The sequence below is a fragment of the Cuculus canorus genome, chromosome 3, assembly GCF_017976375.1.
Source record: "Cuculus canorus isolate bCucCan1 chromosome 3, bCucCan1.pri, whole genome shotgun sequence".
NCBI classification, from domain to species: Eukaryota; Metazoa; Chordata; class Aves; order Cuculiformes; family Cuculidae; genus Cuculus; species Cuculus canorus.
In genome coordinates, this window is record NC_071403.1 from 61,010,958 (window position 1) to 61,038,856 (window position 27,899).

The window sequence follows — 27,899 nt, forward strand, 5'->3', positions numbered from 1 at the left end:
GCGCCCTCGCCCCGAGAAGTCAGCAGCTGCCCAGCACATGGGCGTCCAGTGCTGCCTAATCACAACCGCAACCACAAGCAGCGGGAGAGACTTTACCCTTGGCTATTGCCACCCAGTCTTTAGTGTTTGCTCTGTGATACTCTGCCTGCCTTCTCCCCAGATTCACCCAGGTGGGTAGTGGCAGATTACAAAAATGCTAGGCAAGGAAAAGGAGTGTTTTTTTCTCAGCCCTGAGGAACAGGGAATCCTGAAACCTGCTGAGCTTGTAATTAAAATGTGGAAAGTCCATGACTGAGCTCAAAAGATGGAAGAATAGGGAGCAGAAAAATGCTGAGCACCAGGCTTTGGGCATCACACCCTTTTGAATTAAAAATAAATGAGAAAACTGTCTATAGAGAGGGCAATGGGGGGAGAGAGAGAAAGCCTTGGAAAGAGAGGATGACTGGGGGGGAGGGAAGGAGCTATTGTTCCAGCACTGCCCTCAAATAAATCTTGTTCAGTGTTCCCCTATGGAAAGACTACAAGGTGTAGTGAGGCAGAGGAAAGCAGCGCAGCTGTTTCATGGTGCTGCTACTCCTACTGAACCACAGAAGACCAAGTGCTTGCTAGGACAAAAGACAGGACCTTGTGCATGCAGTTCTCACTCCATCAGCAACTTGAAAAAGGAAACAAGAAACAGAAAAATCCCATTTCCACCTGGAATTTGTTTTCTGCCATCATTAACAAGTAGTGCCACTGCATGACCCAGGATCAGCGATGCAGGTGAGGTGGCCACAGAGGGGCCATGGCACACACAGAGTCAGGAACATCCCACAGTGTTAGGAAAACTAGCAACTGTCTGAACAAGGATCCTGCTTTACCTCAGGTCATATTTATCCCACCCATATCAACCCTATTAGGCCACTGCTACTAAAATCACTATCCCAGAACAAGAGATTTTAAAAAGATGTCTGGACTTAATTGAGTAAAGTGGACTAGGAGTCAGAAACATCAGCTGGATACATGGGGAGATCGGTGATGACAACACATTTTTCAGAAAGGGTAGCAAAATAATTTGCAAGAGGCGTTGGGTTGGGATTGCATTAGCCGAGTGATTAAGCCTGTCATCTGATGAATAATAACCAAAGGACTTCTGTCTGACTCTGTGAGGCAGACACAGAAACTAGCTCCTTTGCGTAATTAATGCTTATGCGCAGAAATTGCAAGTTTGAATTTACAGAAGACTTGAAGTAGGTGGGCTGGACCCAGGGGACCACCAAGAGCAGCAAAACTCTGAGTAGCAGTACAGGATCAATATTAATCTTTCCCAGTGAAGTTAGGGGGAAAGAGCTGTACAGAGGCAACGTCATTACAAGCACACCTGCAATTCCAGAAGCTTAACAGGGATCCCTGCTTGAGTCTTTTTCATGCTACGCAAAGCTTTAGAGGTCTGAAATGGCTGTTCTTAGTGAAATCATATCTCTCTGGCCCTTGAACAATAAGGATCCGACCTAAATGCACATACCTAAAGAACACAGATGTCTAGGGACACTCTTACAACCTACAACTGGCATCTGAATTAGTCCCTGCGGCAGGTTTCTTTGCACTGTGCTGGAGAGCCAGAGGAGCTGCTCAGATTGGTGTAGTTCCCTGCAGATCAGCAGGGCTGATCTTCATGCTTCCACTTCTAGACACAGCTCCCTTACTGAATGAAAAAAGATGGGTCTGAATCTATAAGGCTGGTCCAAGCTGGGGCTTCATGCCTTTTTTTCATGCACATCACTGTTCACCCATCCTTTTAAAATAGAGTGGAGAAATAAATCAGTAACATTGAAGAATACTCTGCCTCAGCAGGCAAAATTCGTTGGATTACACACCTGCTTGTTCCCCAGGTTGTACCATAGAGGACTGCACTAAATCGGTAATGAACAAGCCTCATCACATTGTATCTTCCCATGGGCTGACAGCAATGCGGGAAGCAAATTCTTCAGGTCTATTGGATCTTGGGGCCCCGCTGTTGGCCTGAAAACCACCCTGCTCTTTTAAAAGCGTTATTAAATACCTTAGGACCGCTGTGCTGGTTGATGCCAAAAGTCCACCTCATCCCACATCCTGCCACTAGCCAGCACAGATGCTTGGAGAGAGAGTATAAGAACTAAGGAAATGCAGAGTGATTTTTCCCTTTAGCGTGCAGTGATATTTCCTCACAGCTTCCAGCTGTTCACAGCCTTGAGATTTCCTGAAGAAAAGGCTGTATTTTTGTACCTAACAGCCCTCCTTGGAGCTGTTAATTTCCCCATGCATTTTTCTAATTGATCTTTTAATCTGCTTATGCCTGAAGTAGGGAAAAGTAGTTTCTATCACTCCCCATTGGCAAGGAGTCCCTTTGCCAGTTCTTCTGAGGTTTTACAATATCTCGTTCTCTCCTGAGCAGTTGTTTTTCTCTTCTCTCCACCTTACTGCATGCTAGGGTAACACTAAAGGCAGGAGTTGACAGATGCCTCTTCTGTACTAACATCTGAGCACATCGGTTATTTACTAGAGCTCAGAATGGTTGCTCGATTGTAAGGGCAGTCACACGTTTCAGCAAGGATCAGTGTTTGAGCATAATACATATGACAATATCAGGTCAGTTACATGTGGTCATCCAAAAAGGCCATCTCCTGAAGCAGTCCCTCCCTCTCTGTGGACAATAACAGATGTCTAAGAAGAAAACTAAAAGCAAAGCAAGAGAGTGGTGAAGTTTCCTTAGAGACACACACTCCAAAACCTGCCAGATTTGTCATTGGCTCAGCTCTAGTCAACGCTTGATCGTACCCTAGAGGTATGTCCAATGCACAAATGGTGAAGGTGACATTTCATTCCATGAGAAAAAAAGAAAAAAAAAAAAAAGAATACATTTTTTCCTAGACCACTTAACTTGATACAAAAGAAAACAAAATCATCTCTTGGGAATTCCCATCACAAAGCAGCAGCAGTTTCAGCATTCCTGGAAAACCTTATGTACAGTTGGCTTACTTCATTATGCTTTTTCCAGCCTGAGGTGCTGGCCCATCCAGTGTCTGAAGCAGGGCAGCTGCCTTTTAATCACAGCAGCACACACATGAAGTTACGGTGGCATAAAAGATGAGTTGAACTACCACAGAAATGTCCAGATGTCGGGATGCATAAAACAGCCCACCTCAGAAAGCAATGCCCCACAGGTAGCAGAGGGATTTTTGCACCTGGATTTGGCAGAAGTGGGTTCCTGGCTCTCAGCACAGCCCCTTTTCCTGCAAAGTCAGTGTGAAAAGGTGGGGTGACAGTCTCCAGCAAATACACCCCAACTTCAGACCACCCAGTGCACATACCCTGTGGAAGGCACCAGCAATGGCAGTGGTGATACAACACCATCACTCATCAGAAAGTAGCCCACTAGCACGTTAGGCACTTGGGGACAGTCACTGTGCTGCAGGTGTGACCAGGCGAACAAGTCTCTCAGCAGTCCCCACCATATCAGGTGAAGAAACAGAAAAGCCAAGAATTTGTTTCAGTGCAGAACTGACCATGGGGACGATGAACGTCAATCTCCTTTCTCTACTTTGTGCAATGTGCATATTTCAATGGTTGAAAATACAGCGGCCTCGGGAGACATATGGTACAGGAGGGCATCACAGTATGCCACCTTGATGTGGCTGCTCCACCCAGCTCCCAGAAAAACAAACACCACAGTGCCAATTTACATACTTTGGTCCAGAGCAAAGCTCCTTCTCCAGGTTTTCATAGAAGCACAGGCTCTGCAGTGATGCCCGCTTCTCCCCACTCAGCTAACATAGCCTCACGGCAGCTTTCATGGCACTCAAGGGCAGAAAAGCCCCTGTGCTGTGGCCACCTGGGAGCTGGGCATGAACCTCAAGCCCTGCATGCCTCACCCTTTTCACAAGGGACAGGATCCAAGAAGCGGGTGCCAAGACGCCTGGTGACAAGAGGGAATAGGCTCCGAACTTTCCAAAATACCCTCTGGTTCTCCCAGGGCATATGTGATGCATGTGCAACAGCCAGTGGTCCACGCTTCTCCTGCTGCTCACCCTGCTTTCAGGGGCCAGGCATGACAAGCCTGCCCATGTCTCATGGGGCCACAGCAAGAGGCTGCCATGCTGCTGGGAAGGCAGAAAGTCCACCATTGCACCCTTCCCACCCAGCCCAGCTCCCCAGGGAGGAGGCAGCACTGTGAAGAAAAGTCTGTATTTTTTAACCAGAAGCCTTTGGCCAGCGCACCAGGAGCACAGACTCAGGCTGGCAATGGAGCTGCTTCCTCCCTGCCAGGTATCCACACGGTGCATAGCCAGGGACTGACCTCCAGCCTCCTCGAGTAGGCAGCAGCGGCAGATGCATACACAGGTCAGAATTTATTTCCAAATACCTCATTTATATCATTCTCACATGAAATATTTCCTTCGGAATATAGCCTACATTTAGAAAACAGAAGAGAGGGTTTTTTTATAAGGCACATCAGATTATAGACTACATAGAGACATCTCCCTCTCACTTGCACTTGTAAAATATGGGTGATTTTAAAAGTAATATTTCTAAAACCTAGACCCTGTGTAGCCCCATATAGAGCAGTATTCATAAAGTTATTAGACCTCAGTTTACACACACCTAGTAAAGGGCTATAACAAGTTGTATATACATCACATTTTCAGAAACAGTCACAGTTGGCTACATGTAAAAGTAATGCTACACCAGACAATGAAACAGGCTGCTTATAAAATATAACCTAAACCTACTGCTTCCAGTACAACGTGGTACACAGTGGTATGATCTTGCAGAAGAAATTTTGTTATTTTTGCAAATGGAAGCTGCGCAGATTCAAGCCTGTCTCCTCCCCAAACCCACATTTTTAATCAACTGAGACATTCTACAGAGAAGCAAAACACCCAAGAGAAATCTGGCTTTATGTTTTTCTCCAAGATGACAGTATGACTGCGTATCTGAAATCCTGTCAAAGCATTTGAGTAAGAAGTATAAAGGCTCAGATGTTAACTCCATGACCAGTAAACATTAAACCATTACCAACCAGATGCAACTAAGTTAAATACATCCAGCTTCTGTGCTATGGAAACTATTTTTCCAGGCTGTTCCAGTGCAGAAGCCAACACATTTTTATTGAGTCAGGCCCTAGGTAAAGATTTCCATCCGATTTTTAAGTTTTCAGCGATGGAACATGACCCATTTTGCGTTCATTTCACTGTAGAGGAGGAAAAGTTACTGCCTGTGGAGCCTACGCCAATACAGCCCAGAATCCATTTATATAGTGTCATTTTCTTTAATGGGCCAGGAGGCAAACTATGGTCAGCTTTATCAACTCAAATGGCTTCCACAGTTCTTCTTTACACCAGGCATTGATTCATTTCTGATGGAAAAAAATTATTCTGGCTTTCTGTCACTGCAGTTTAGCTTAAGACTATGAAAAAGGTCACTTCAAGGCTATGGCTGAACGAAAAAAAAAAAAGAATATAATCTGATCTTGAAATATCTAGAGGAGGGAAAAAAAGTAGTCAGGGCCATAAAAAGACAGACAGACAGCACAAACTAAATGTCCTCTGCAGAGTAAGTACTGATTCTTGCAGAGAGTCACGTTACCCCTCAGGTCTCTTGAACTCACCAGGGATGGAACTAGGCTTAGTTTAGCAGGAACCAGATTTAGTCAGAGAAAAGGTCACACTCAACCCTGCACTTTGTTGATCACTCAGACACATTGCAGTTAGTCTGTTGGGACTGATGTGGGAGAAAAAAATTATCAGTTAAATTGCCAGTTTGGCCTCAGCCAATTTCACAACTATGAGCGTTGACAAGATTCAAACACAAGCGACTGTTGCCTTTAAAAGGGAAACATAAACTTGGTTGGAAACAGCATTGTGAAAAGGACACAGCAGCCTCAGTTTCTTGAGTCTGGTTTGTTATAAATCTTGATCTGCCTGATTTGTTATTTGTTTAGCAGCCTTAAAAGGTAAGGAGGGGCATCCTAAAATTCTTGGCTGCAGACTCAAAACCAGATGTGGTTTACAGGGTGCTGCACAGGTATTTGTCACATCTCTTTAAAAAGAATTAAAAAAATTTAAAACGCAACAGCATTTACATTCCTTTCAGCTGAAATAGATGAACTGTCGTCATGTCTGCAAAATTACAGAAGAAATTGCCACCGCTCAAGGTAGCAAGTTAAAGCTTGGTCATGTTCCTCAGGCTTCCACAGGGCTTCCTGGGAAGGGCAGGGGAAGGAGGGCAGAAAGGACTTCCACACAGTCAGGAGGTGACAAACAAGATGTCAGCTCCATAAGGGATTAGGTTTCTTCACTGCACACTGAAGGTATATTCATGACCTTTCCCACCATGGCATTTGCGTATAGATTACACCTCATGCATACCCTTTTTAAAGTGATCCCTAAGAGAGCTGGCTTGGGAAGACACAGAGAAGAGAGCAGGAGTGGGGTTTTAAAGCTACAAATGTCAGTTAGGAGGCACATTGTTATTTTTCCCTTTGATCGCCCATGTACAGAGCTCTAGGTTTCCACAGTCGCTCATGCGTTCCTCCTGCAAAGTCCTGGCAGCAAAGGCCTCTGCTGTGCTCCTCCCTGTCACATACACCTTGTAACACAAGAAGTCGAATCCTTTGGACAAATCCTTTGACCCTCACAGACATGTGGTGGTCTTCTTCCTTAATGAGAGGTTTTAGTCATGAAACTGGATGCCAGACCTGATTTATAGCAATTATTTAACTAAGAATCTTTCTGCCACCCTCAAAAGGGCAACTGAGATATCCAATAGCAACATATACACATACATACAGATCTACACTATATACTCAGGACAACACAGAATGAGATTTCAGCTAATATAGCCTCTATTCGATTTCCTCAGAGCAGCACTCGGGTCCCTGCAACCCCTATACAAAACAGCAGTATTTCTTCCACCAGGATTTGGAGAGGTTTTTCATCTTGTCTGGAGTCCTACACTTGGATTTCTTTGGTTGCTGTTGGGTATCCGAGTACTGAATACCAGCCACAATGGCTGCATCAAAGACCTCCTTGAGGTTTTTCTGAGTCAAAGCAGAGCATTCAATGTAAGATGCGGCTTTTATTTCCTCAGCACAGAGCTTTGCAGCCTCCTCCGCGACCGGCTTTTCTTTGCACTTGTCCAGCTCGATGAGAACTTTGACATCCTCCCGGAGGTCCGACTGGGTCCCAACTAGGATAATAGGTGCCTTAGGGCAGTGGCATCGGATTTCAGGAACCCACTTCTCACTCACGTTCTGGAAAGATGAGGGGCTCACTACGCTGAAGCACAGCAAGAAGATGTCCGTATTGGTGTAGCACAGAGGCCTGAGCTTGTCGAATTCATCCTGTGCAGAACAAAATTGCATTAGCACCCAACAGAAAGAGCACATCAGCCCCAGAGGACATCCCAATACACTCTCAACTCCAGCCTACCACTGATGTTTGGAGGAGCTAAGGGTCACCTGCTGCTGCCCTCTTGAGAAGCACCCTGACATAAGCACACAAATCACCCAGCTAGGAGCAGAAGTTGCCTGTACCCACCCAGCCTGAGGTCTCACCCTGCACAGCTGCTAGCCAGGAGGCACTCTGCCACCACTGGGCACGCAGCACCAAGGTGGTGGCTTCCTCAAGTAGCTGAGATTTTCTGACTAATTCCACAGTTTGTTTTGAGTGCTTAAATACTTCCTTTCCTCTTTCTACACAGGCTCTCTACCCTGCTTCAGCAAAGCAGCATTGCTGTGGTAAGCAGATTATAGCACATGAGCAGGAAAAATAAAGGTATAGGAGGGAGAAGGTACTTTCTAGTGGTGCACCCCTCACAGGGGTGAGTCAGTGGTCCATTCTGAAAAGGAGCACCCCTGTACAGCCAAGCTGCTCTGCCGACACCCCCACCTCCAGACACAGGCAACAGCTAGGAGACAAGGGGCAGCAAGCTACCTTTCCTGGAATCAGCTTTAAAACTGGTGAGTACTTAACAACATCCTGCAGGACAGGGGAATAATTTCCCTGCCATTGTGCCCAGGGATTTAAATCTGATGGCAGCACTAAGGACAATGTTAAGCCTCACAATGTGCAGGCTTAACATGCCAATGGCATAGAGTAAGAGTTTTACCTTTCCCTACCACCCATGCCACATCAAACAAACTGCAAACAGGCCTTCCAGCACTACCTTTCTTGGTTTGGGGGGAGTGAGGGGGTGGTTACTCCTTTTAGTGCAAACTCCAGTAAAGCAAAGCCCTTTTTCAGCTTCAGGAACCAGCCACAAGAAAGCCAAACACCTCATAGTAACAAAGGCGTGCTGATCCTCAGCGAAGAATGCAGCAAGAAGGAAGGGTTAAATCCAGGCAGGCTGCTTTTATGCTGACAGCAGGATAAAAGCAGGGTAACACTAGCAGCCTGAACAGGTAGGATTTGCCTCAGTGGCAGTGACATTTTAATTAAAACGGACGGTGTTCTCAAAAGCTCTCAATTGAAAGTGCAAAGAACACACACAGCTGAAAACATCTCTCTGGTACCAGCAGTTTACTGCTGAATTGCAAGTCCCATGTTAATTTCCAAAATGTGAAATTTTGCTTTAGAGCCCCTGGAGGCCCAAGATACGCAGTTTAAACCCCCCTGGAAGCCTCAGAAGTCTCGTTTCGCTTGAATGAATTTCTTCCAGCAGTATCTCGGAGAGAGAGAGAGAGATTTATAAAACACGAGTCAAGAAAGCAAGCTTCATTAGCTCTCCCGATTTTCAGATTAAGGCTCAGAGGAAACCAGGCTCTCACTGCTGGGCTTGAGAGAAACCCCCCGCATTTACTGAGAGATGATGCTCTTGAACGACAGGTCTACAGAAAGGCACCTCACCATGTAATTGCCTCTTCTTGCTATGTGATAAAACCTCAAAAGGGCTCAATTCAATGGGTATGAAAGCCAAACCCAGTTCTTAAGCGTTTCTATCTCGATGAAACAGTGCCCTTTCTATTCCAAGCATGTTTCTGCAGTTTCAACGGTAGATACATGACCTGCAGGGACTCTACATGTCACCAGGTTGAAGACACTGGAAATACAACTTCCCTCTTCCCAGACTGCCTTTTTTTTTTGTTTTCCCCTGCAGATTTCAGCAGCCATCTCAATGCAGAATGCAGACAGCGCTGTTTTACCAAACTACCAAGCTAGGTTATCTTTTATTCAGGATGACTTCTGACTGGGCCCGCCCGTGTTTCCTTGCAGTTGTATTTCCAGAGGTGCTCCCTGGGCACAGACTGTCACCCACTGGCAATTTCGCCTGCAATACTCTGCATATGAACATGCACAGCCAAGGCTGCTGCAGTACCACACCACACCTTCAGCCAGGTACAAAATCATGGGACAGTTCTGCTGTTCCACTTACTATCATTACCCACAGAAGGTTGCTTGTAGGATTTCAGCTTTCGTCTGTAGACCACATGGGAGTACTATGCTGCTGTCTAAGGCTGCCCAGCCCTTCAAAACCCCTTCCTAAGTAGGGCGCCCAGCTACAACTCATCTAAATAGGTTTGTGTGTTAAGGCCACTGAGATTTTTCATGGTGTCAGTTAAGGCATAGACCCAGATCCGCAAAGCTGCACAGGAACCTAATTCCCACTGCTTTCGAGCACAAGCTAGGTAGGAAACTACTTTTGGCTACTTCTGGCTGCACAGACTTAACCCCTGGCAATCAGTGTTGCACACTGCCTGGGCTGGTGCAAGACAGGGACTTGCAGAAAATACAGCGTAAGAAATGGGTTCTTTTTACGTGTCACACAAACCTAGGAGCAAAGAGACATCATCCAAGAGACATCAGTCCCTTCAGGACTTAGACTACAGCAAACCTCGGCTTTGGGGCAACAACACTTTTTAAGGGAGTAGGAACAGCAAATATGAAGTGTCCATGGACTACACTCAACTGGACTTTTTCTCCCTTAAGCTTCTGCCTCTTTAAACCCACTCTATCGCCAGACACCTACAGCTGTAGATGCACTGCATGCATACATCCTGAACACTATAATTCTTAAACCCACAGTTTATTAGGAAAGAAAAAAAAAAAAAAGGACAGTGACAACCACTCAAAGAGAAAGCCAGGTGGCCTTCGAATCCCCAATATGTTTGGCCATTCTAGTAAGTCTAAGCAGAGCAGCAGCTCGAGCCAGCAGTGTCGCAGACTGTGCCCATCCCCATACGGAGGCACAGTACATCCCCCACCCCTCAACGGACACTGGGCAAAAGCAGTGGGTTAAGTAGCATTGGAAACGATAGCAGTTTAATAAGACAATCAAACACTGGGAATCCTTTCAAATCCATGAGGTCGTTAGCAGGACTACTTTGTGCAACAACAACTACTCCCCTCCCGCTGTCACTTAAATCAAATAAGTGGCTGCACTGACCTGACCAGCTGTGTCGCAGAGCTGAAGTCTCACCGGCTTGCCATCGACAGACACGACAGCTTTGGAGAGAAAGGAGGAGGGAGGGGGGGAAAGCGTGGTGAGTCCAACTTTACACGTTTTCCATTAAGAAAAAAAAAAAAAAGAAAGAAAAAAAGAAAGGAAAAAAGATTTACCATTCCTAAAAAAGATTTACCATCCCTCAGCTCTTACAGCCTTCAATTAATTTAGATTTAACAACTTTCCCGAGCTGGGAGCGAGTCTGTCGCTAACACTTGGGCACACACAAGCCCTTCAGGGCTTTCCGATTCATTTCACTGCAGGAGATGAGGGAGGGAGCGACTGCTCTAACCCTCCTCTGGCAGCGGGAGCCAAGCGCTCCGCGTCCTTTTTCTGCTACAAAAGGTTCGGTTTGTTTTCTTCTTGCCCATTTTCAGCACGCTCGGGACACAAAAAAAGTCCCCCCTCCGAATCGAAAAGAAGAAGCCCACAACCTCCCAGTCTGCTGAAGACAAGCTAAATATTTAAACCCTCCTTTGAGGCGCTCTGTACATCGCCCGCAGCCGGACGATTTAGACCGGAGAGTTCACAACTAAAGCCCGACGACACCGGCTCCGCTACACGGGAACCACCGGTGCCGCCCGCGCCCCAGATTCAATAAATAACGAAAAGACCGCCGCGGGAGCGCGCGGGGAGGCGGTGGGGCGCAGCCCTTACCGGAGAAGTTGTCGAAGGCGGTGGGGATGTACTCGGTGGGGTACCCGTTGGTGGTGTAGCTCACCACCAGGCTGGTCTTGCCCACGGCGCCGTCCCCCACCAGCACGCACTTGATGCTCCGCCGCGGCTCAGCCCCGGCTCCCCCCGCCGCCCCGGCCCCGCTCGCCGCCGCCCGGCACCGGCCGCCCAGCGCCGCCCCCAGCGCCGCCCGCACCCTGCGCGGCGGCACCGGCGGGACCTCGCAGCCGCCCGGCTTGCCGAGGTAGCCCGCCTCGCCCTCCCGCTGCTGCGGCGGCATCCGAGCGGCCGCGCACAGCCCCGCCGCCCGCGGGAGGCGCCGGGAGGAGCCGGCGGGCTGGCAGGGGCGGCGAGAGCGCCGCGAAGCCAGCCCCGGCGCCGAGGTGGCGGTGGAAGCGGCGGGCGAGCCCGGCTGCGCTGCGCTGCGCTCGCCTCGCCCCGCGCTACAGAGTCCCGGCAGCCGGCCCCGCGCCGCCGCGTGACATCGCGGGGAGGGGCCGCGGCGCTCGGCCCGGCGGGCGGCGGCACAGCGCCCCGCACCGCCCGCACCGCCCCGCCTACAGCCGCGGGGAGCGGCCGCTGCCGCAAGCAGCTGTGTGCTGTTGAAGCTAAAGTAAAGTTTCCTCCAAATAATTGGGATCTTTGAAAGTCGGGCACGATGTCCCTCTGAGAGCGGACAGAACGGTGTTTTTCCGGGCACTGTTCATTCTTTGGAGACGATGATGCCTTATGTGCAGCGTGATCTGTGCTGAACACGTGTCATAGAATCATAGAATCGTAGAACCATGAAGTCAGAGAATAGTTTGGGTCAGAAGGGACCTTAAACATCACCTAGTTCCAAGCCCCCTGCCATGGGCAGGGACACCTCCCACTAGATCAGGCTGCCTAAAGCCCCATCCAACCTGGCCTTGAACACCTCCAGGGATGGGGCAGCCACAGCTTCCCTGGGCAACCTCTGCCAGTGCCTGAGCACCCTCAAAGTGAAGCAGTTCTTCTTAATATCTAGTCTCAATTTGCCCCTCTCCAATTCAAAGCCATTCCCCCTCGTCCTACCATTCCACGCTCTTCTAAAAAGTCCCTCTCCAGCTTTCCTGCAGCCCCTTTAGGTATTGGAAGGTCGCTATAAGATCTCCTTGGAGCTTTCTCTTCTCCAGGCTGAAGAAAACCATCTTCCTCAGCTTGTCCTCGTATGGGAGGTGCTCCAGCCCTCTGATCATCTTTGTAACCTTCCTCTGGACCTGGACTCGTTCCAATAGTTCCATATCCTTCTTAAGTTGAGGATTCCAGAACTGGACACAATATTCTAGTGCAGTCACAAGAACTTTGCAGGGCAGGAGTGCACTTATGTTTCCGTGGGTTTGCCACAGGACCAGTGGGTGCTCAGTAAACTCTCACCTGCGGTGCCAGGAAGGGTTAAACTGGGCCGTGTGCCATGGGAAATTGGGGACTACAATTTAGCAGTGTTGAACTAAGGTGGCCTTGGAAAGTTCTGTGGTTGAGCACAGAGAATGACAAGCTGCTGAAAAGTTAAGTTCTGCCCTAAATCGGTAAAATTATTAACACATTTCTTCTGGGGACCTTCACAGCACTTTACAAACGCTAATGGTGCCACCTGGAGAATCTGGGATATAGATGTCAGTGTATTCACTTTGCGGGTGGCAAGTACGGATAGCTGAAGTAACTTAAACCTCGGGATTTCTGTATACCATTCTCATCGCCGTTGAGTTCCTAATGCAGCCTAGAGCGCTGTTTCCCCATTTCCCTCACTGATACAGAAACCCACATGATGCGGTGGGTTTCATACCACAACACGTGCCGCAGCTGCCTGCTGTGTCCCAGATGCCTGTCCCATGGTCACTGGAGGAGCTGGAAATGTCAGGCCTACATGGCTGTCCTGTTCATGCTTCTACAAACCCTGAAACTCCATGATCTGACCACTGAAAGCCCTGCCTAGGCTTATCCCTCATGGAAATAAGCACTCAGTACTGCTAATCTTGCTTTCCTGTGTGGCCTGGCCTCTTCTGTGGGAACAGCCACTGTGGCCATCCATAGGGTTCTTGGTGCTTGTGCACTTAGGCAACATTTTGGGCATCCCCAAAGCAGGGCCAGAGCCAAAGTCCTCCCTGACCAAAAGTAGCTGGGAAAATCACAGGTTGGATGCTCTGTGCACTTGGAGGGGTGGGGAAGAAAGCTTTTGGGAGCCTTGCAGTGCCCATCCATTCACTGCAGAGAGTGCATCCGGGCAGGGATGGAGTGCAGCAGCTGGTAGAGCAGAGGGGCTCGGTGTTAACTTTCATGCTCAAGATCCATAGGGGCCACTGACCCTTCTGAGGGACTCCTCAGTCCTGCAGAATTACCTTCCCCTCAGTGGGCAAAGCCTGTGCTGCCACATACAGGAGTTGGAACCAGAGAGAGAGATCACAGGGAACCTGGCTACAACCAAGAAGCATTTCCCAGACAGGTGCTTTCATATGTTGATCCCTTTATGATGAAGCCTGAGAAGAGGAGATCACCCAGCTGAGCTTTGCCAGGATCCACAGCTAGAAGACTGGAGTGGGAGCCTGCCTGTGCTCAGGCACGTACTAAAATAACAGACATGGCTTAATTTGTACCTTTGGTTATTTTGGTGCAAGTCCTTGTGGGGATGCCTAGATTAGAACAAAAGCGTTCTATTTTAATTTAGTGTAATTATAGCCTGTCTACCTACAGAAGCTGAATTGCGTTAACAATACTGTTGCAGCTAAATCCCCAGAGTATGGATACAGTTGTGCTGGAATAATGCTGATGTGGCTTATTCTTGTCTGGAAAGGGAAAACATTACATGTGTAGGTGCAGGCTCACTTTGCAAACAGCTGCAGCTGTTTGAAAGGCCACCATCACAGCAGCCCGTTGTCACACTTGCTTCTGGCATTGGTCCCTACACAGCAGAACTCTAAAGCCTATGTGCTCCACAACCACCTGGCTCTAAAGTCATGGCATTTAATTCAGTAATAGGCAGCCTCAGCCCAGCAGATGTTTCACTGAAAGAGGCGAGCAGCTTTTGTGTGAATGCTCTGCTGCAATGGTTGAGGAGACTCAGAGTTACCTGTATTGTGGAAACATGTTGAGAACCAATGCTGTTTCAATAGTGAACTGCATAGTTTGGTGAGATACAGGGGGCAAATCACACCCCTGATCAAAATCATGGACCAATCCCAGTACCAAAAATTGTTATAAATCCTCCTTTTCCTTCAACTGAGCCAAGAGAGAAATGGGTAAATTGCAGAGTGCTGTGTCCCTTATTTTGAGTTGAAAACAAATTGGTAGACAGAACCTGCGCAAGACAAGGAACGACATCTTCAGTCTGTTCTGAAGAACTGCATGGAGCCTGGAGGCTAGATGCTGTTATGCCTGATGTCTCCCTACTGCTCTGTGCAGGGGCAGAGCCACATTTTCAGTACAGAGTTTTGGTTTTATTCTGCGTGGTTCTGAGTGTACACACCCCCGCATCTCTACACAAGACAAGGCAAGGCTAATAAAAGGCACATACAGTGGGAAAAGGTACAGCTTTTAAGACTCTAGTTCCCTGTGAAAGTTTAGTCTTCAGGCTCCAAGCAGCACCAAAGAAAGTTGTCTCCCACACACGTGAGCTTTGATAGAATGGCCTGTTGTGCCTGAGGAACACAGCTGTCAAGGGGACCCTCTATCACATTGCCCGGATTCTTGTTACCCTTTCCCTTCTTCTGCTAGAGCCCAGCAGTCCATAGTTCTCCATCTCTAGAAATCCAGAGGAACTTTCCGCCTCAGGGAGCAAGAAATTGCAGAAAAGTCAACAGACCAAACTCAGTTCATACCTCATTTATGCAAGGAAAGAAATAAAAGAACTATAATTAAATTTTAACTGTATTTTACTCTCAGCATCATCTCATAAATCTTGTACTTTGTTGGTCTGTGGAATGGCATCTGATGCTGGAAGCCCGCATACAGTAAATATGCTGATGGTAAATACGGTAAATACCCTAAACTGGTTGGCTTTGGCCAGCTTGGGCAGTGTGTCATGGCATGCTGAAGTCATGACCGCAGGTGAATTTCTTTCTGTTTTAGATAGTGTGCCAGCTGAAGGTGAGAAGATGCGCTGAGATCTGGTTATAGGACAGAGTGTGTCCCAACCGAGGACTCAAGGAGGCCTGAGCAATGTCATCTCTTATCTGCAGTGACAAATGGCAAATCCATGGCCAGTATCCATGCTGCAATGAGAATTCACTAAGAGAAAAGATGGGCAACCACAAAGAAAACTCCTGTAGGTGGGAGAGGAGAGGGTGGGCAGTATGCACTGGGTGACAATCTGTTTGAACAGTGTCAAAAGATGATATGAGAAAGCTCTTCATTCAAATGCTGCAAGAAAAAAAATGCCACATGCACATTTTTAAACACCTTCATTTGACAAATACAGTCAATGCATTGAGTAAAGTAGGCTCCAGTGACATAGCTATAAGAGTCTGCATTGTTTCTGTGCTCGGGGAGAGGGGCGTGAGTGGATTCAGAGCTGCGTGGTTGCCCTATACTGTAATGTACCCTACTAAATACAGTAGCCTTTTGTGTAAGAGGATGAGCTAACCAGTTGTTTTGCAGAGAGGGGGGGCATTTGCACCACAGCAGCAAGTCAGAGCAGCTCCTGGGGAAGCCTTGCTGGTAGTGGGCTGAAGGTGCATTGATGGACGGATGCTGTAATAGATAGCCACCACTGTCTCTGAAGCTTTCAGCCTCAGCCCTATCACATGCACACATCTTACAGGTTTGGATCCAATTGTTTTCAGAGCTCTGAGCTGGGGGATAAACAGGCTTAACTCCACATAGGTCAACAGGGTGGCAGTTGTCTGTCTTAGGGCTGAATTTGGTGTATTATCAGCCAGTTCACAGAAAAGCTTTTGCTCTATCTTACACGCTTGCATTAGTCAAATATTATTCTTTGAGAAAAATGACAGAGAGGGGAAATTATTTTATCAAGACGTGAAGTAGGTCATTGTTATATCTTGGCTTATCATTTTCTCTACGATATAAAAAATACAAACTGGATGCTGGCTGTGTAGAATGAAAGCTTTCTTTTTTTTCTTTTTTTTTTTTTTGTAGAAACTTGAAAAGCCTGACACGGAGAGAGGCGAGGGAGTGAGGTGGCGCGCTCCAAGCATGACGTGATGCACTGCTGCTTGTTCAAGGGAACGGTACAGCCTGCTCTGCAAGGCTGTCACCAAGATCCTGTTCTTTGTCAAGAAGGGCAACCCCAAGGTCTGGAAAAAAAAAATCATCTGTGATGCAACCCTTCCAAAAAGCAGGATCGTGGTGGTGCTGCTGAGCTGGCGAGTGGCAGAAGAGGTGGGGAGAAAAGAAAGGGGAAGTATGAGGGAGGGAAAACAGGGCATTAACCTGGGAAAGAAAAGGCAGCTTGTATGAAGGATGGTTCTGACCTGCTCTGACTCCAGAGAAGTGCTTTAGAGGCTTCTCTTTGAGAACTAGGAGGGGAGAAGGCTAGACAAGTACAAGATATTGTTGCTTTTATTATATGTTTGATTTGCAATTAAAAAATAAATATTTGCCAGGGCTTTTTTTAAAGAACATTTTCACCACCCAAGATATCGATCTCAGAGAAATTTTCACTACCTGGGGAAAGGGATTAGTAGCTGGCACATTTTATTCACACAATAAACTCTCCCCACTCCTGCAGATAAGTTCTGATTGAGAAGATGTTACCAAAAACTCACAGGCTAAAAGGATCCTTGAGATAAACCTGAAAAAAACACAACAAAACAAAACAAAGCACAATTACTTTAAGCCTCCCAAACTCCTAGTTAATTCAGAAAACAAATTAACCCTAACCTTCTTTCCCTAGTGCCTCTGAAGGGGGGCCACGGTGGGAGGTGATCCATTTATCTGGCTTTGAAAATCTTTTTCAGCTGATCTGGGGTCACAGCTGCTGAAAAGTGCTGCGTGTCCTGCATTTTGTGTTAGGGTCACCAATTTGCCTGCTAGTCCTGAAGCCCCTCACCGCCCTAGGGCTGTTCTACACCCCTCCTGCTGCACTAGAGGTGAAAGCTCTGCTCCTGACTGGCTGCTCTTCCCAGAGCTCTCCCTGCTAGGTCTGAGCAGGGACAGAGTAGTAGTCTCAGCAGATTGCCTGGGCACTGCTGGGGACACACTGTCTAAGGTCTTGGTGATTGCAAATAAATATCTTGGTAAGAAAAATAACAAAGACATGAGTTTTGTCAAACATCTGAATGAAGAAATTGCCCCTGCCCTGTGGCATACTGCATTTTATTACCTTCACTGGGATTTATAAATGACCTGATATTTCTGCCCAAGACCCCCAGTTTACAGAGGCATTCTGGAGAGATGAAGATAAATTCAAGGACTAAGCTGGAGGAAGAGAAAATATGCTAAGGCAATGTGCTGCACATTGGTGGGGCTGCTGAGAGTGACAGAGGAGAGAACTGAGCAGAGAAAGGACATCTCAGTTTGGACACACGTCTGAGGAGTGAGTGACAGAGCAGCTAGCGCAGCATGGAGGCTCTTTGACACACTGCCCATTAGCCCATATGCGAATCTCCTTATTAGCTTTTTTTATAGCTGCCATAACCCCACCAGTTCCTCAGGTGGACTCAAAAACCAGCTGTCAAAATCCTACTCTGTTGTTCTTTCTAGCAACTCGGAAAAACTTTCCTTCCTACTACGAAACCGCTTCCCTGTCAGGACAGAATAATGGGTAACTTTTCTGCCACAGCCTTCCCAACATTTGTAGCACTCCTGGGAAGAAACTCTGTTGGCTGCATGTACTGGTTCTTGCTCCAGCCTTACTGTGACCACTGTCTTCACCTTTCACTCGTGCTTGAACTAAAGTGACTTGCATTTATGGGCATCTTCACATGACCCCACAGGTAGGGTCAATGGCCTCACCTACACCCAAACTCCTTACTTTGCCAGAGTTTCAGGCCACAGGGCTGCTTCAAAAAAGAGCCAAGTGCCAGAGCAGCTTGCCAGACCTGAGGTTTCCTCCCCAAAAATGTCCACCTTGGTGGCACAACGTGTGTAAGGAGGCAGATCTCCCAGGCCTGCAGAGGGAGAGCAGGGAGGTGATGGGAAAGTGAATGAAAGGATATCTCTTTGCATTTTGGATGTGGAGCTGTGTTAAGAATAAGGTCCCAGTTTGCAAATGAGTTGTGGCAGAGGATAATGTGATCAGACCTGGATGGAGGACCTGCAAGAGGCAGCCAGAGCCCAGGCTGCTGGGGCAGAGCAGTGAGCGCAGAAGGAGGCAGTCAGCAATGAGGAAAGTGGAAGGAGGCAGGTTTTGCACATCTTAAACCTGAATGTAAACATCACGAGAGGAAGAAGAACGCAAAGGAGTGGACTATCTGTATCTCCCCTAGGCACGGAGAACGAGGACACTGAACAGCTTCATAATGCTGAGTGATATCTTATAATACTTGGTAAAATACACCCCGATGACACTGAAATTGTCACTAGGCAGCCTGAACAGAGATCAGTACTCCCTGGAGAACTCCACCACCTCTCCACTACCACGGCATATCCCCAGGGGCACCTCTTGCTGGGGCATAAACATCCTTCCATGAGACCATGTTTCACAGTGGCATGAAAGTAGCTTCCTAAAGGGGAACTTAACTTCTGTCAGCGGTGCTGCGAGGTGAGGAGGGTAGAGAGACCTGTCTGCTCTGCAGGGATGCTCCCACACTCACTTTTGCACCCATCCTCCCCAGTGCAGCTTGCCCCAGCCACTGGATCTGTGCTGATCTGCCTCTGCAAAGAGTTTGGCCTGCGCATTTTTAATTGGTTACTCTTAAAGTCTGAAAAACAAAGACTGGTCCTACTGATATCTCTTTTGGAGCCTGCCGCTTTCTCTTGGTATGAAACTTGGAAGTATCTCATGGTCATTGCTGAAAAGTATTTTCCTTTTCTGAAAGCAGCTGCTAGGATCTTCTTGGTGTGGATTAAAAGGCTTGGAACGAGCTAGCACAAGTGTCAGTTTTATTGAAAGCGAGCAGGCTGTGCTTCCCTGATAGCTGCCCAACTTCAAGGGCAGGCATCTCAGGGCAGCATCCAGAGATGGCTCCAGGACAGCTTAGCAGAGGAAGAAAAGCCGTGGCTTTTTCTGGGATGCATGGTAACACAAAGTCGGGCAAGAAGAGAGCAGAGCAACCTCTTGCCATCCAAACCCACACTGTCTTGGTTCAGGTGTTTGTACATGGAGACTCACAGGTGCCACCCTGATCCTCAGCTTAGCTAAGCCAGCTCAACACTGAGTCCAGCCCAACTCCCTGGCACTGGCAGCTGGGAGGAGCAGGTATTTCTTAACATGCTGCGCTTCACCCCATCAGAGATCTGCTTCGGGAGAGCAACCGGAAGCAGGCGTTACGCTTTTCTTCTTTTTCAGGGACAGGATGAAAACCTTCATTTCCCAGGTTTTCAGGCCAGAACTTTTCAGCCGTAACAGGCATTCACAATCAGACATAGAGGTCAGTCACAATGTAAGTTATTTTTCCCTTTTCAAGTGTCCTGTCTCTACCTGTGAGTCCTTCACTATGTTGTTAACAGCCAGAGTGTCGCCTGGCCAGCGTACAAGGACAGGTTCAGGAAATTGCCATTCTTCTCCTGGCTTTCCTGCTCACAAACCTCCCTCTGCCTGAGGATTTTGCTGGATTTAGAAAGCAAGAGTTGCCAGAATGGTACTACCAACACAGCTCTACAAGGCAAACTCTTCCAGGGTGATTTATTTGCACACAATAGTGTTTTCATCAGCCCGGTTTAGAAAAGGTTTCTCAACAGAATAAGATTCAAAGGGCTCCTTTACTGGATAACTTTGCCAGACTTGTGTCCTCTCTTAGCTGGGGAGGTAGCAGGCAGAATTCCTGTGCCTAAAAATGTAGCTCTACGGGAGAACTTCTCTTAGGTGAAAAGCGAGCCTCATTTTATCAATGTATGAGAAAATATTTCTTAGAAGTAGCCCCTGATGGTCCTCAGATTAGAAAGGTGAACAAGGGCAAAGCATGATCTTGGCTTCCAACCTACTTCTGCTGCTGCTTTTCAGTTCTCCATACTTTTCAAAGAGCAGAAGGACGAAAATGATGCACCACCCACCCCCAACTCCAATGGTTCCGGATAGGGGTTTTCATAGAGAAATGACCTAGGGGCTTTGAGCACCAGCCTCTGTTAGCTGTAAATACAAATGACTAAAAGGCACCAGAGTTTTCCCACTGTAGTAAAGGCATCAGGAGCAGGAGATTAATAGGTTGCCAGCTGTGTCAGCATGATAAGCCAAGCAAGGAGCTGGATGCTTTCAGTTGAAAGTGGATTGAGACCTCAGCAGGGACACATGGCAAATCAGCCAGAAGCCACACATGGAAAACTGAGCAAGGCAGCACAGGCAAACATTTCTTATCTTTGCTTTACGTCAATAGAAATGGCATTGTAAAAGAGGCAGCAAAGTATTTGCTGGAGAGGAGGAGGGAAAAGTCCACAAGCTTTTTTGGCTGTACGTATGGGTTTTAAAAAGCTACTGTTTTCCTCGGAAACTTATCATGGAAAACAAACAGGCAAAAATCACCCAGCAAGTTCTTCCAGAAGGGTGGGTGGTTGCTTGTTTCAGTATATTTAACCAGGCTGCACTGGCAGGAATGCTGCCCGCCGCTGCTGTTATTCTCCAAAGGCAGCCGGGAAAGTACAACTTCTTAAACTAGCCCAAAACACAGCTGCAATAATTGCTCCATTTACTCTGATTTGCTATGAAATGGGGCTCGGGGGAGAGGCAGACCGCAGAAATCTGGGGCTTTCTTCAAGGTGGTGCTTTCCGCAGCCATCTCCCCATTTCCCACAGCTCCTGCTCTTCTAGCAGCACAGCCCAATTAGCTCTGTCAGCTTTTGCTTTGCTTTCTGGTTTTATTGTTTTGTTGGGGTTTTTTTAAGGCTAAATAACAAGTGTATGAGGCCCAGATTTCTTGTGTGGGGTTTTTTTGTTGGTTGCAGTTTTCATTTTGCTGAATTTTCTTCTTGCTTTTAACATGTTTTGATAATGCAATAAAAACATCTTTCCTACCAGAGGCAGTACAAAGCAAGGAGAAGACTCAGCAAGGAGAATAATTATTAGGGAAAGGCCATGGTGGGTTTTCACCTCTTGGGTGGGGTCCAGCTTTGCAGCCCCACCCTGTGCTGGTAATGGGACCTCCCTGCAACTGTGCTGTCAGGATCCTGGAGCAGGGAAAGGCACAAATATTTCCACCACCATAGAATCATAGAATCACTAGGTTGGAAAGGATCTACTGAGTCATCGAGTCCAACCATTCCTATCAATCCCTAAACCATGCCCCTCAGCACCTCATCCACTTGTCCTTTAAACACCTCCAGGGGAGGTGGTTCAACCACCTCCCTGGGCAGCCTGTGCCAGTGCCCAGTGACCCTTCCTGTGAAAATTTTTTTCCCGATGTCCAGCCTGAACCTCCCCTGGAGCAGCTTGAGGCAATTCCCTCTTGTCCTGTCCCCTGTCACTTGAGAGAAGAGGCCAGTACCCTCCTCTCCACAACCTCCTTTCAGGCAGTTGTAGAGAGCAATAAGGTCTCCCCTCAGCCTCCTCTTCTCCAGGCTAAACAACCCCAGCTCTTTCATCCGCTCCTCGTAAGACTTGTTCTCCAGCCCTCTCACCAGCTTCGTTGCTCTTCTCTGGACACGCTTCAGAGCCTCAACATCCTTCTTGTGGTGAGGGGCCCAGAACTGAACACAGGATTCGAGGTGCGGTCTCACCAGTGCCGAGTACAGGGGCAGAATAACCTCCCTGGACCGTGTAGGAGGTTTGCTGCTGTCAGCTAAAGGTGAGCTGGGAAGAACAAAAGGCTAGGGTAAGTACAGCTGAATCCTCACAGCCTGGATCCATATGGCCTCTGAATCCATCCCTGCTGCATGGAACCTTGGGCTGGCTGCTGGCTGGGCAAAGCTCATTGCCAGGTTATAGCTGGGAATGAGTTTACTGTAGGTGGGTAGCTTGAGGCAGAGCCTCCCTCCATGCCGCTGGTGGTGACCTGTGGCTCCCAACACCGCCCTCCTCCTGCGGAGAATCCTCAACACAGATACCAATCTTCAACTCAGATACCAATCCTCAACCCAGACACAGAAGGCTCTGCAGGGATGTCAGACGTGCCTGGGAGCTGGCATTGGAAACCTGAAGATGTTCTGGCAAAAGGTCCAGTTATGGCTTTTCATGTATCAGAGGAACAAGGTTGCTTATAAAAAAACCTCAGTTCTACAGTTGTAGGTAATCCAGTGCATTTCCATACAAAACTCTTGAATAAACCCGTGCTTTGAAAATACAGATTCTCTGTATTTGCAGACCCTGGCACCATGGTGATGGGCGTGATACAAGAGGAGAGATGGATGACCCAGTAGCTAGAAGACTGATCATCTCCCTGCTGACACAGGCATGGAGAAAATGAATACAGAAAATTCGTAATGCTGAGCTGCTTTCTGTTTTTCTTAGCAGAGGAACTTCAGACAATGTGACTGTAAAGTGCTGAGCACCCTCTGCTCTCCGTGATCCCACCGATTTCCTCTGCATGAACTATCTGTATGGATTTGACACGTGGTCTCTGAGAGGCCCAGAGGCTTCCTATGTCTAAGTAAGGCGAAGGATATGACATGGAGGAGACAGATCCCTGCCTAAGCTTCTGCAGCTCCCTAAGGGTCAAGTTAAGTGCAAGCCTGGCCCTGTTCTCCAGACCAGACTTGCCTGACACATGCTTTAAGCCCCTCAGCCTCACCAGTCTGGGTTTTGTCTCAGCTGCAGAGCTCAGACAACCTGGCCCTGTCTCACTCTATGTGGTCCTAGGCAGCATCCCCACCAGACTTGGAGTATAATTCCTTGACTGGCTCCTTAGTATCCCAAGGGGCTCTGAGCTGTGGGGCTGTAACAGGAGGTCAGAAAACAAGAAGACTGTGAGACCTGAAGGCTTCTGTAGAGCCACATGGCTCTTTCAGTGTCTCCATGGGTGTGTTTTTCCCCCAGATGCTGGGTGCAATAAACCCATTAAAAGCTGTGCAGTGCCAGGACAACAAGGCTAAGCAATGCAAATTAAGAAGACAGGTCAGCGGATGTTTGCTGCCCATGAGCCCCACTGGCACACCCAGCCATCCCCAGAGGGATGAGCTTTTTTCCCCTTGAAGCAGGAGAACTGTGCCCAAACCACCTGCCAGGAACCCTTCTTGGCCCACCCTGGCTCTCAAAACATGCCTGGGCATTGGCTGCAGGAATATTTTCTTGGTCGGGGATATACTCTTGCAAGGGCAATGCCAACCATTTAATTGTACAGGCAACCTCCTGGGCCTGTGCCCTGCCTCTGCTTTGTTTATTAGTTTGTTAGTACCCTGCTGCTAGCCTACACCAGTATAGAGAGTGAGCCTGGGCAGTAAAGTACCTGCAGGGGAAAAGTCCAAAGCATTTCAGCTGGTTTTCTAAGAAAAAGGTGCTTTCTCATCCAGGATTAAATCTCTTGTGTCCTGGTCACTCCAGAGCTGGGTAGTGATTTTTTTCCATGGTGCCTAGCAGGGGGAGCCCTGGCTGCCGTGCATTGCTGCCATCCCAGTGGATGCTGCTGCTATGACAAATGATAATACAGCCAGGTTTAAGACAGGCCTGCCTTCCAGGAATATAATGATCCGAGTGGCCAGCTTACCAAAGAGAACAAAGAAATTATTATAGAGTCAGGCAAAAAATAAAGGATAAAAAATGAAAGAAAACAAAGAGCCATTGACAAGAGGCACAAATTAGTTAGGTCTCCAGTGTCGTTCTCCATCTGATAAACCAAAAATGTCTCGAGCAACAATTAACAGGGAAATATGAAGGGTAAAATATCCCCATTTAGCTCCAGTTACTGACTATACACAGCTCTTTCTTTTATTTTTTTTTTCTCATGCTTTGGGTTGTCTTAGATCTTAGCTAACACGGAGCTGTTTGCACGTATGTGTGTGCTGTGCAGTGCCCATGGGTTCGGAGCTCTCTTTTGTGAAGGGCAGCCCTCCTGGAGAGAAGAAAAAGAGCAAGGCGGGTGCAGAGGAAATGGGGATGTGCTTTGGCTGCTCCTGGGAAATACAGCTTAGGGACAAGAATAAGAGCTTGAAAAGGACAAAACTAGAGGTAAATCCAGGACGTGGTTAGGGATGGGGAGACAGTACTGAATAAAACGAAAGGAACAGAAAAGGAAAGTTTCAGAGAGTGCCGTTCCTGGGCTGCTCTGCAGTAAATTTGTCATGACTGACTTGCCAGTAGGCAGCAAGGTGAAGGAGGGATGGGCTGCACCCATGAAAGAGCTGTATGAACAGTGGGGAGCTGAATACAAGCTGGCTTTGCCACATCGAAGAGAAAGGGAATCATCTGTCCTTCACAGCAATTGGAGATAAATAAGGCAAGAAACAGTGAGTTTAAATTGCAGTAGGGAAAGCTCAATACAGATGGTAGGATAAACTTTCTAATGGTATGGACAGTTGCATAGTACAGTTGCCTCCAGGGGCTATAGCATCTCCAGCAAGATGGGACAACTGGGGCTACCAGGGATGGTTAGGGACAGCTGATTCTGTTTCTAGGCAGCTGGGATGCACTGGTGTTTCCTGACAGCGTCTCTTCCAACTATACATTTGCAAAACAGTCCAAGGACTATAATGTGCAATGGCTCAGTGATGATTTTCACTGACAACAGAAAGGAAACCACACAAAGCCTAGGATACTCTACACTACTTTTGCTCCCTACCCCTAATATTTTTTTGCATGCATGGAAGTAGATGGACCTGTTTGATTAGCTTTTTTTCTCACTGACAACCTCCATGTTCCTTGTGGATCACCAGTGTGTCTGTGAAGGGCAACCTGAAAACCACAGGGCTGAATGTGTTCCTGGGGATGCTTTTAGGTCCCTCTCTCATGTGAGTGCAGCCAGCCGCTCAGTGCCAGGCTGTGCCTGCAGCCAGGGCACTGCTCTCATCTCTGAGGGTGAGGCACACACGGGTGCTAAGTGTCGGACACTTGCCAAGAAGCCTGCGAGAAGACATAGTCAAGAGTTGTCAGACATACAGCTAGATTCTGTTAAATGCCGTCTGTTCTGGATTTCAGATTGCTCTCTGTCAGAGGAAGATCGCAGAGACAAGAACTAACCCTCTCCTCTTACAGTTAAGTGTTTAGAAGCAGCAGTTGTTCTTACTTATATTGTTTACCCATATCGTGTCACCTCTGTATGGTCTCACAGGTAAAGTCCTCATCTGGCTTGCAGTGATTCCTCTTTCATTCCTTGCTCGATTGACAGACTCACCTGATGCCCTCGAAAATGGTCTTGAATTCCTTCTGCTTTTCACAGAAGTTAGCAGCATTGTAGGTTTGTCATCAGTTTGGCCAGTAGCCTTGTTGCCATAGCACGAAGCAGAAGAGCAGGAGGGAGAAGCCTTGCCTTTACTGCATTAGCTTTTGTACTTCAAGTAATTAATATTTCTTGTGTCAGTAAACTAAAGAAACATGAATTGAAGATGAACAAATAAAACTATAATATTTTTCAAATGCAATGACTGGATTCCCAAGCCCTCGTGCTGCTTTCTTCCCTGTAACCTAAGCATAAATGTTCTTGTGTTCGAGCCCAGATTTGAGCTCCTCTGCATGGCTTGTTCTTCAAAAGCTAAAAGGCAATAACAAATTGTCCTACTTAAACAAGGGACCTACTTCACCTTTTCACTACGTTCATTAAAAAAATGGTGGTGCTAAAGACATTTAAAGATCAAAGGTCTGGTATGCAAAACAGGTCCCGTGCACCAATCTGATGGGCTTCTTATGGATTTGTTGCTATGGTGCTACTGCCTTGACAAGTTAAAATATCCCTCGTCAGCCTCCATGGGAGCCTAGACAGAAAAGTAACCATTAAAAAATAACCAAGTATTGTCTTTGACTACAGTCACCGAGCAGTTATTTTTTTTTTACGCTTTAATCACCTTTAACTTCGTGTTTGGCTATTAACCCACCAACTGAACATTAACTATATGGACGGAATGACTGGTTTCCAGAGGATTGATCCAAAACTGGGTTGGTTTTTAATTTTTTTTTTCTGAGAGACTTTAATACTAACATGCAGACAAGCTATTGAATCCCCTGTAAGACTCCGGGGATGAACAGGGAGGTACTTGCAGGTTATCTGCCTAGAAACACACTGCTCAGAGCTGATAAACTCGCTGAGGCTCTATCCTGCTTTCCAATTTAACTCAAGCCTGGCTAAGCAGCAAGAGTAACCTGACTGAATTGTTAGAGGTCACAGCTTGAGGCTTGTTTAATCAACATTCCCAGCTTAATCAATGGGAGTTTAGCTAGCCTGAAACGCAAATTAGGATATTTCTGGTATTTGCTCTGGTGCTTGTCCTTTTTCTATCAGCACAGCTGGTTATGGATAAATGTAATGTTGCTGCAGAAATGATCAAATGTCAATTGGACTGCTTTTTATTTTTTGACCCCGTCCAGCTTTAAAATGCCTACAGCTGAAATTTTCCAGTGGCAGCTTGCTTAGGCTGCTAAGCAAAGGGAACAATTTTTTTTCAGGAATATACTCTTCTGACTCACAGTCTTTATCCTAAGCCACAAGACCATCCTTCCCTCCTGACTTACGTTCCATAAGACCTAAGAAGCTGACTCTGACTCATCAGAGGAGGGCTGGGATTGGACTGTATCTGCTATATGCATCTTTCTTCCGAACACAACACAGCCAGAAATAAGATGGGAGAAAGCCTCGGGAACGCTGACCCCAATTTCTCTCTGGGAATCGCTAGAGGTTTTGTTGCCCTTTTGGTATGAGAATGAATTAAGCTTGGATTTGTAAATAGCGATCTAACCACCCCTGCACTAAGCGGCACAAACATCAGGAAATATGCAGTTAGTTCCACCAGCGCTGCATCTTTGAACTGTATTTGTAAGTACCTCTGTCATACCAGGGGAAGTAGAGCAACACATCTGGAACTAAAAACTTCCTGCTAGACTTTTCACACTAACTATTTCCAGCTTTTTTCCAGATAGGGGTTTTCAGCAAAATATTTTCTAATTTAAAAAAAAAAGATTTTTTAAAACTATTGTTTTTCTTGTGGGAGCTACAAAAGAAAACATGTCCAATACATTTCTCAAATAAAAGCAATAAGGAAAAAAATTGCAAATATCAAAGCATCACATGCTTCTATTGTTGACATTTAGAATAGTGGGGGTTTTATTCAAATGTCTTCTAAATCTAAATAATTTTACTTTCAAGTGATCAAAATAAAATCAGCTTGAAAGTACTGAAATGAATTTTTTCCATTGACTCAAACTGCATTTTAATTGTTTGCCTGCAAATCTGTTCTACAACTTGATTTTCTATCCCATTTTGTGACTTGAGAGACTTTTTCCAGTTCAAGTACCTTCTCTCCACAGAAAATAGTAACCAGGTGCTTTGTGCCTAAATAAAAAATAGGGTGAAGTTCCAGATAAGACTGCCCATGTGTGTCCTTGCAATATATTCATAGAGGAGCAGCATGCCTATTCCAGCGTTTTGAGTGTGAAGCAAGGATCTGCTGTCAGGCAGGAGAGGAGCACTTCATCAGATCAAACCTGCTACCTCCTGCAAGGAGTTGCCAGCACGAAGCTCAGCAGGACAAGAAAGTGGAGAGGACAGACAAAAAGTTGAGAGAGGATAATTTTTCTGCTGATGGTTATTGAATTTTCCAGCTGCTGAAATGCAATACTCTTG

At 47.0% G+C, this 27,899-nt stretch overlaps 1 protein-coding gene across 2 annotated transcripts; it reads right to left on the reverse strand.

The window, feature by feature from the left end:
• Window positions 1–4,354: 4,354 nt before the first annotated feature.
• On the reverse strand, window positions 4,355–11,709 carry RHOU (ras homolog family member U). 2 transcript variants are annotated; one of them, XM_054063590.1, is made up of 3 exons: window positions 11,116–11,709; window positions 10,402–10,508; window positions 4,355–7,360 (listed from the first exon to the last, which is right to left on the reverse strand). In XM_054063590.1, exons 1-3 carry the CDS (start codon window positions 11,411–11,413, stop codon window positions 6,905–6,907), a joined length of 861 nt encoding a protein of 286 aa, XP_053919565.1. In that variant the 5' UTR covers window positions 11,414–11,709; the 3' UTR covers window positions 4,355–6,904. The 2 variants fall into 2 exon arrangements, with proteins under 2 accessions (XP_053919565.1, XP_009560443.2); XM_009562148.2 differs by having other exon boundaries at window positions 10,402–10,460; window positions 11,116–11,608.
• Window positions 11,710–27,899: the final 16,190 nt, after the last annotated feature.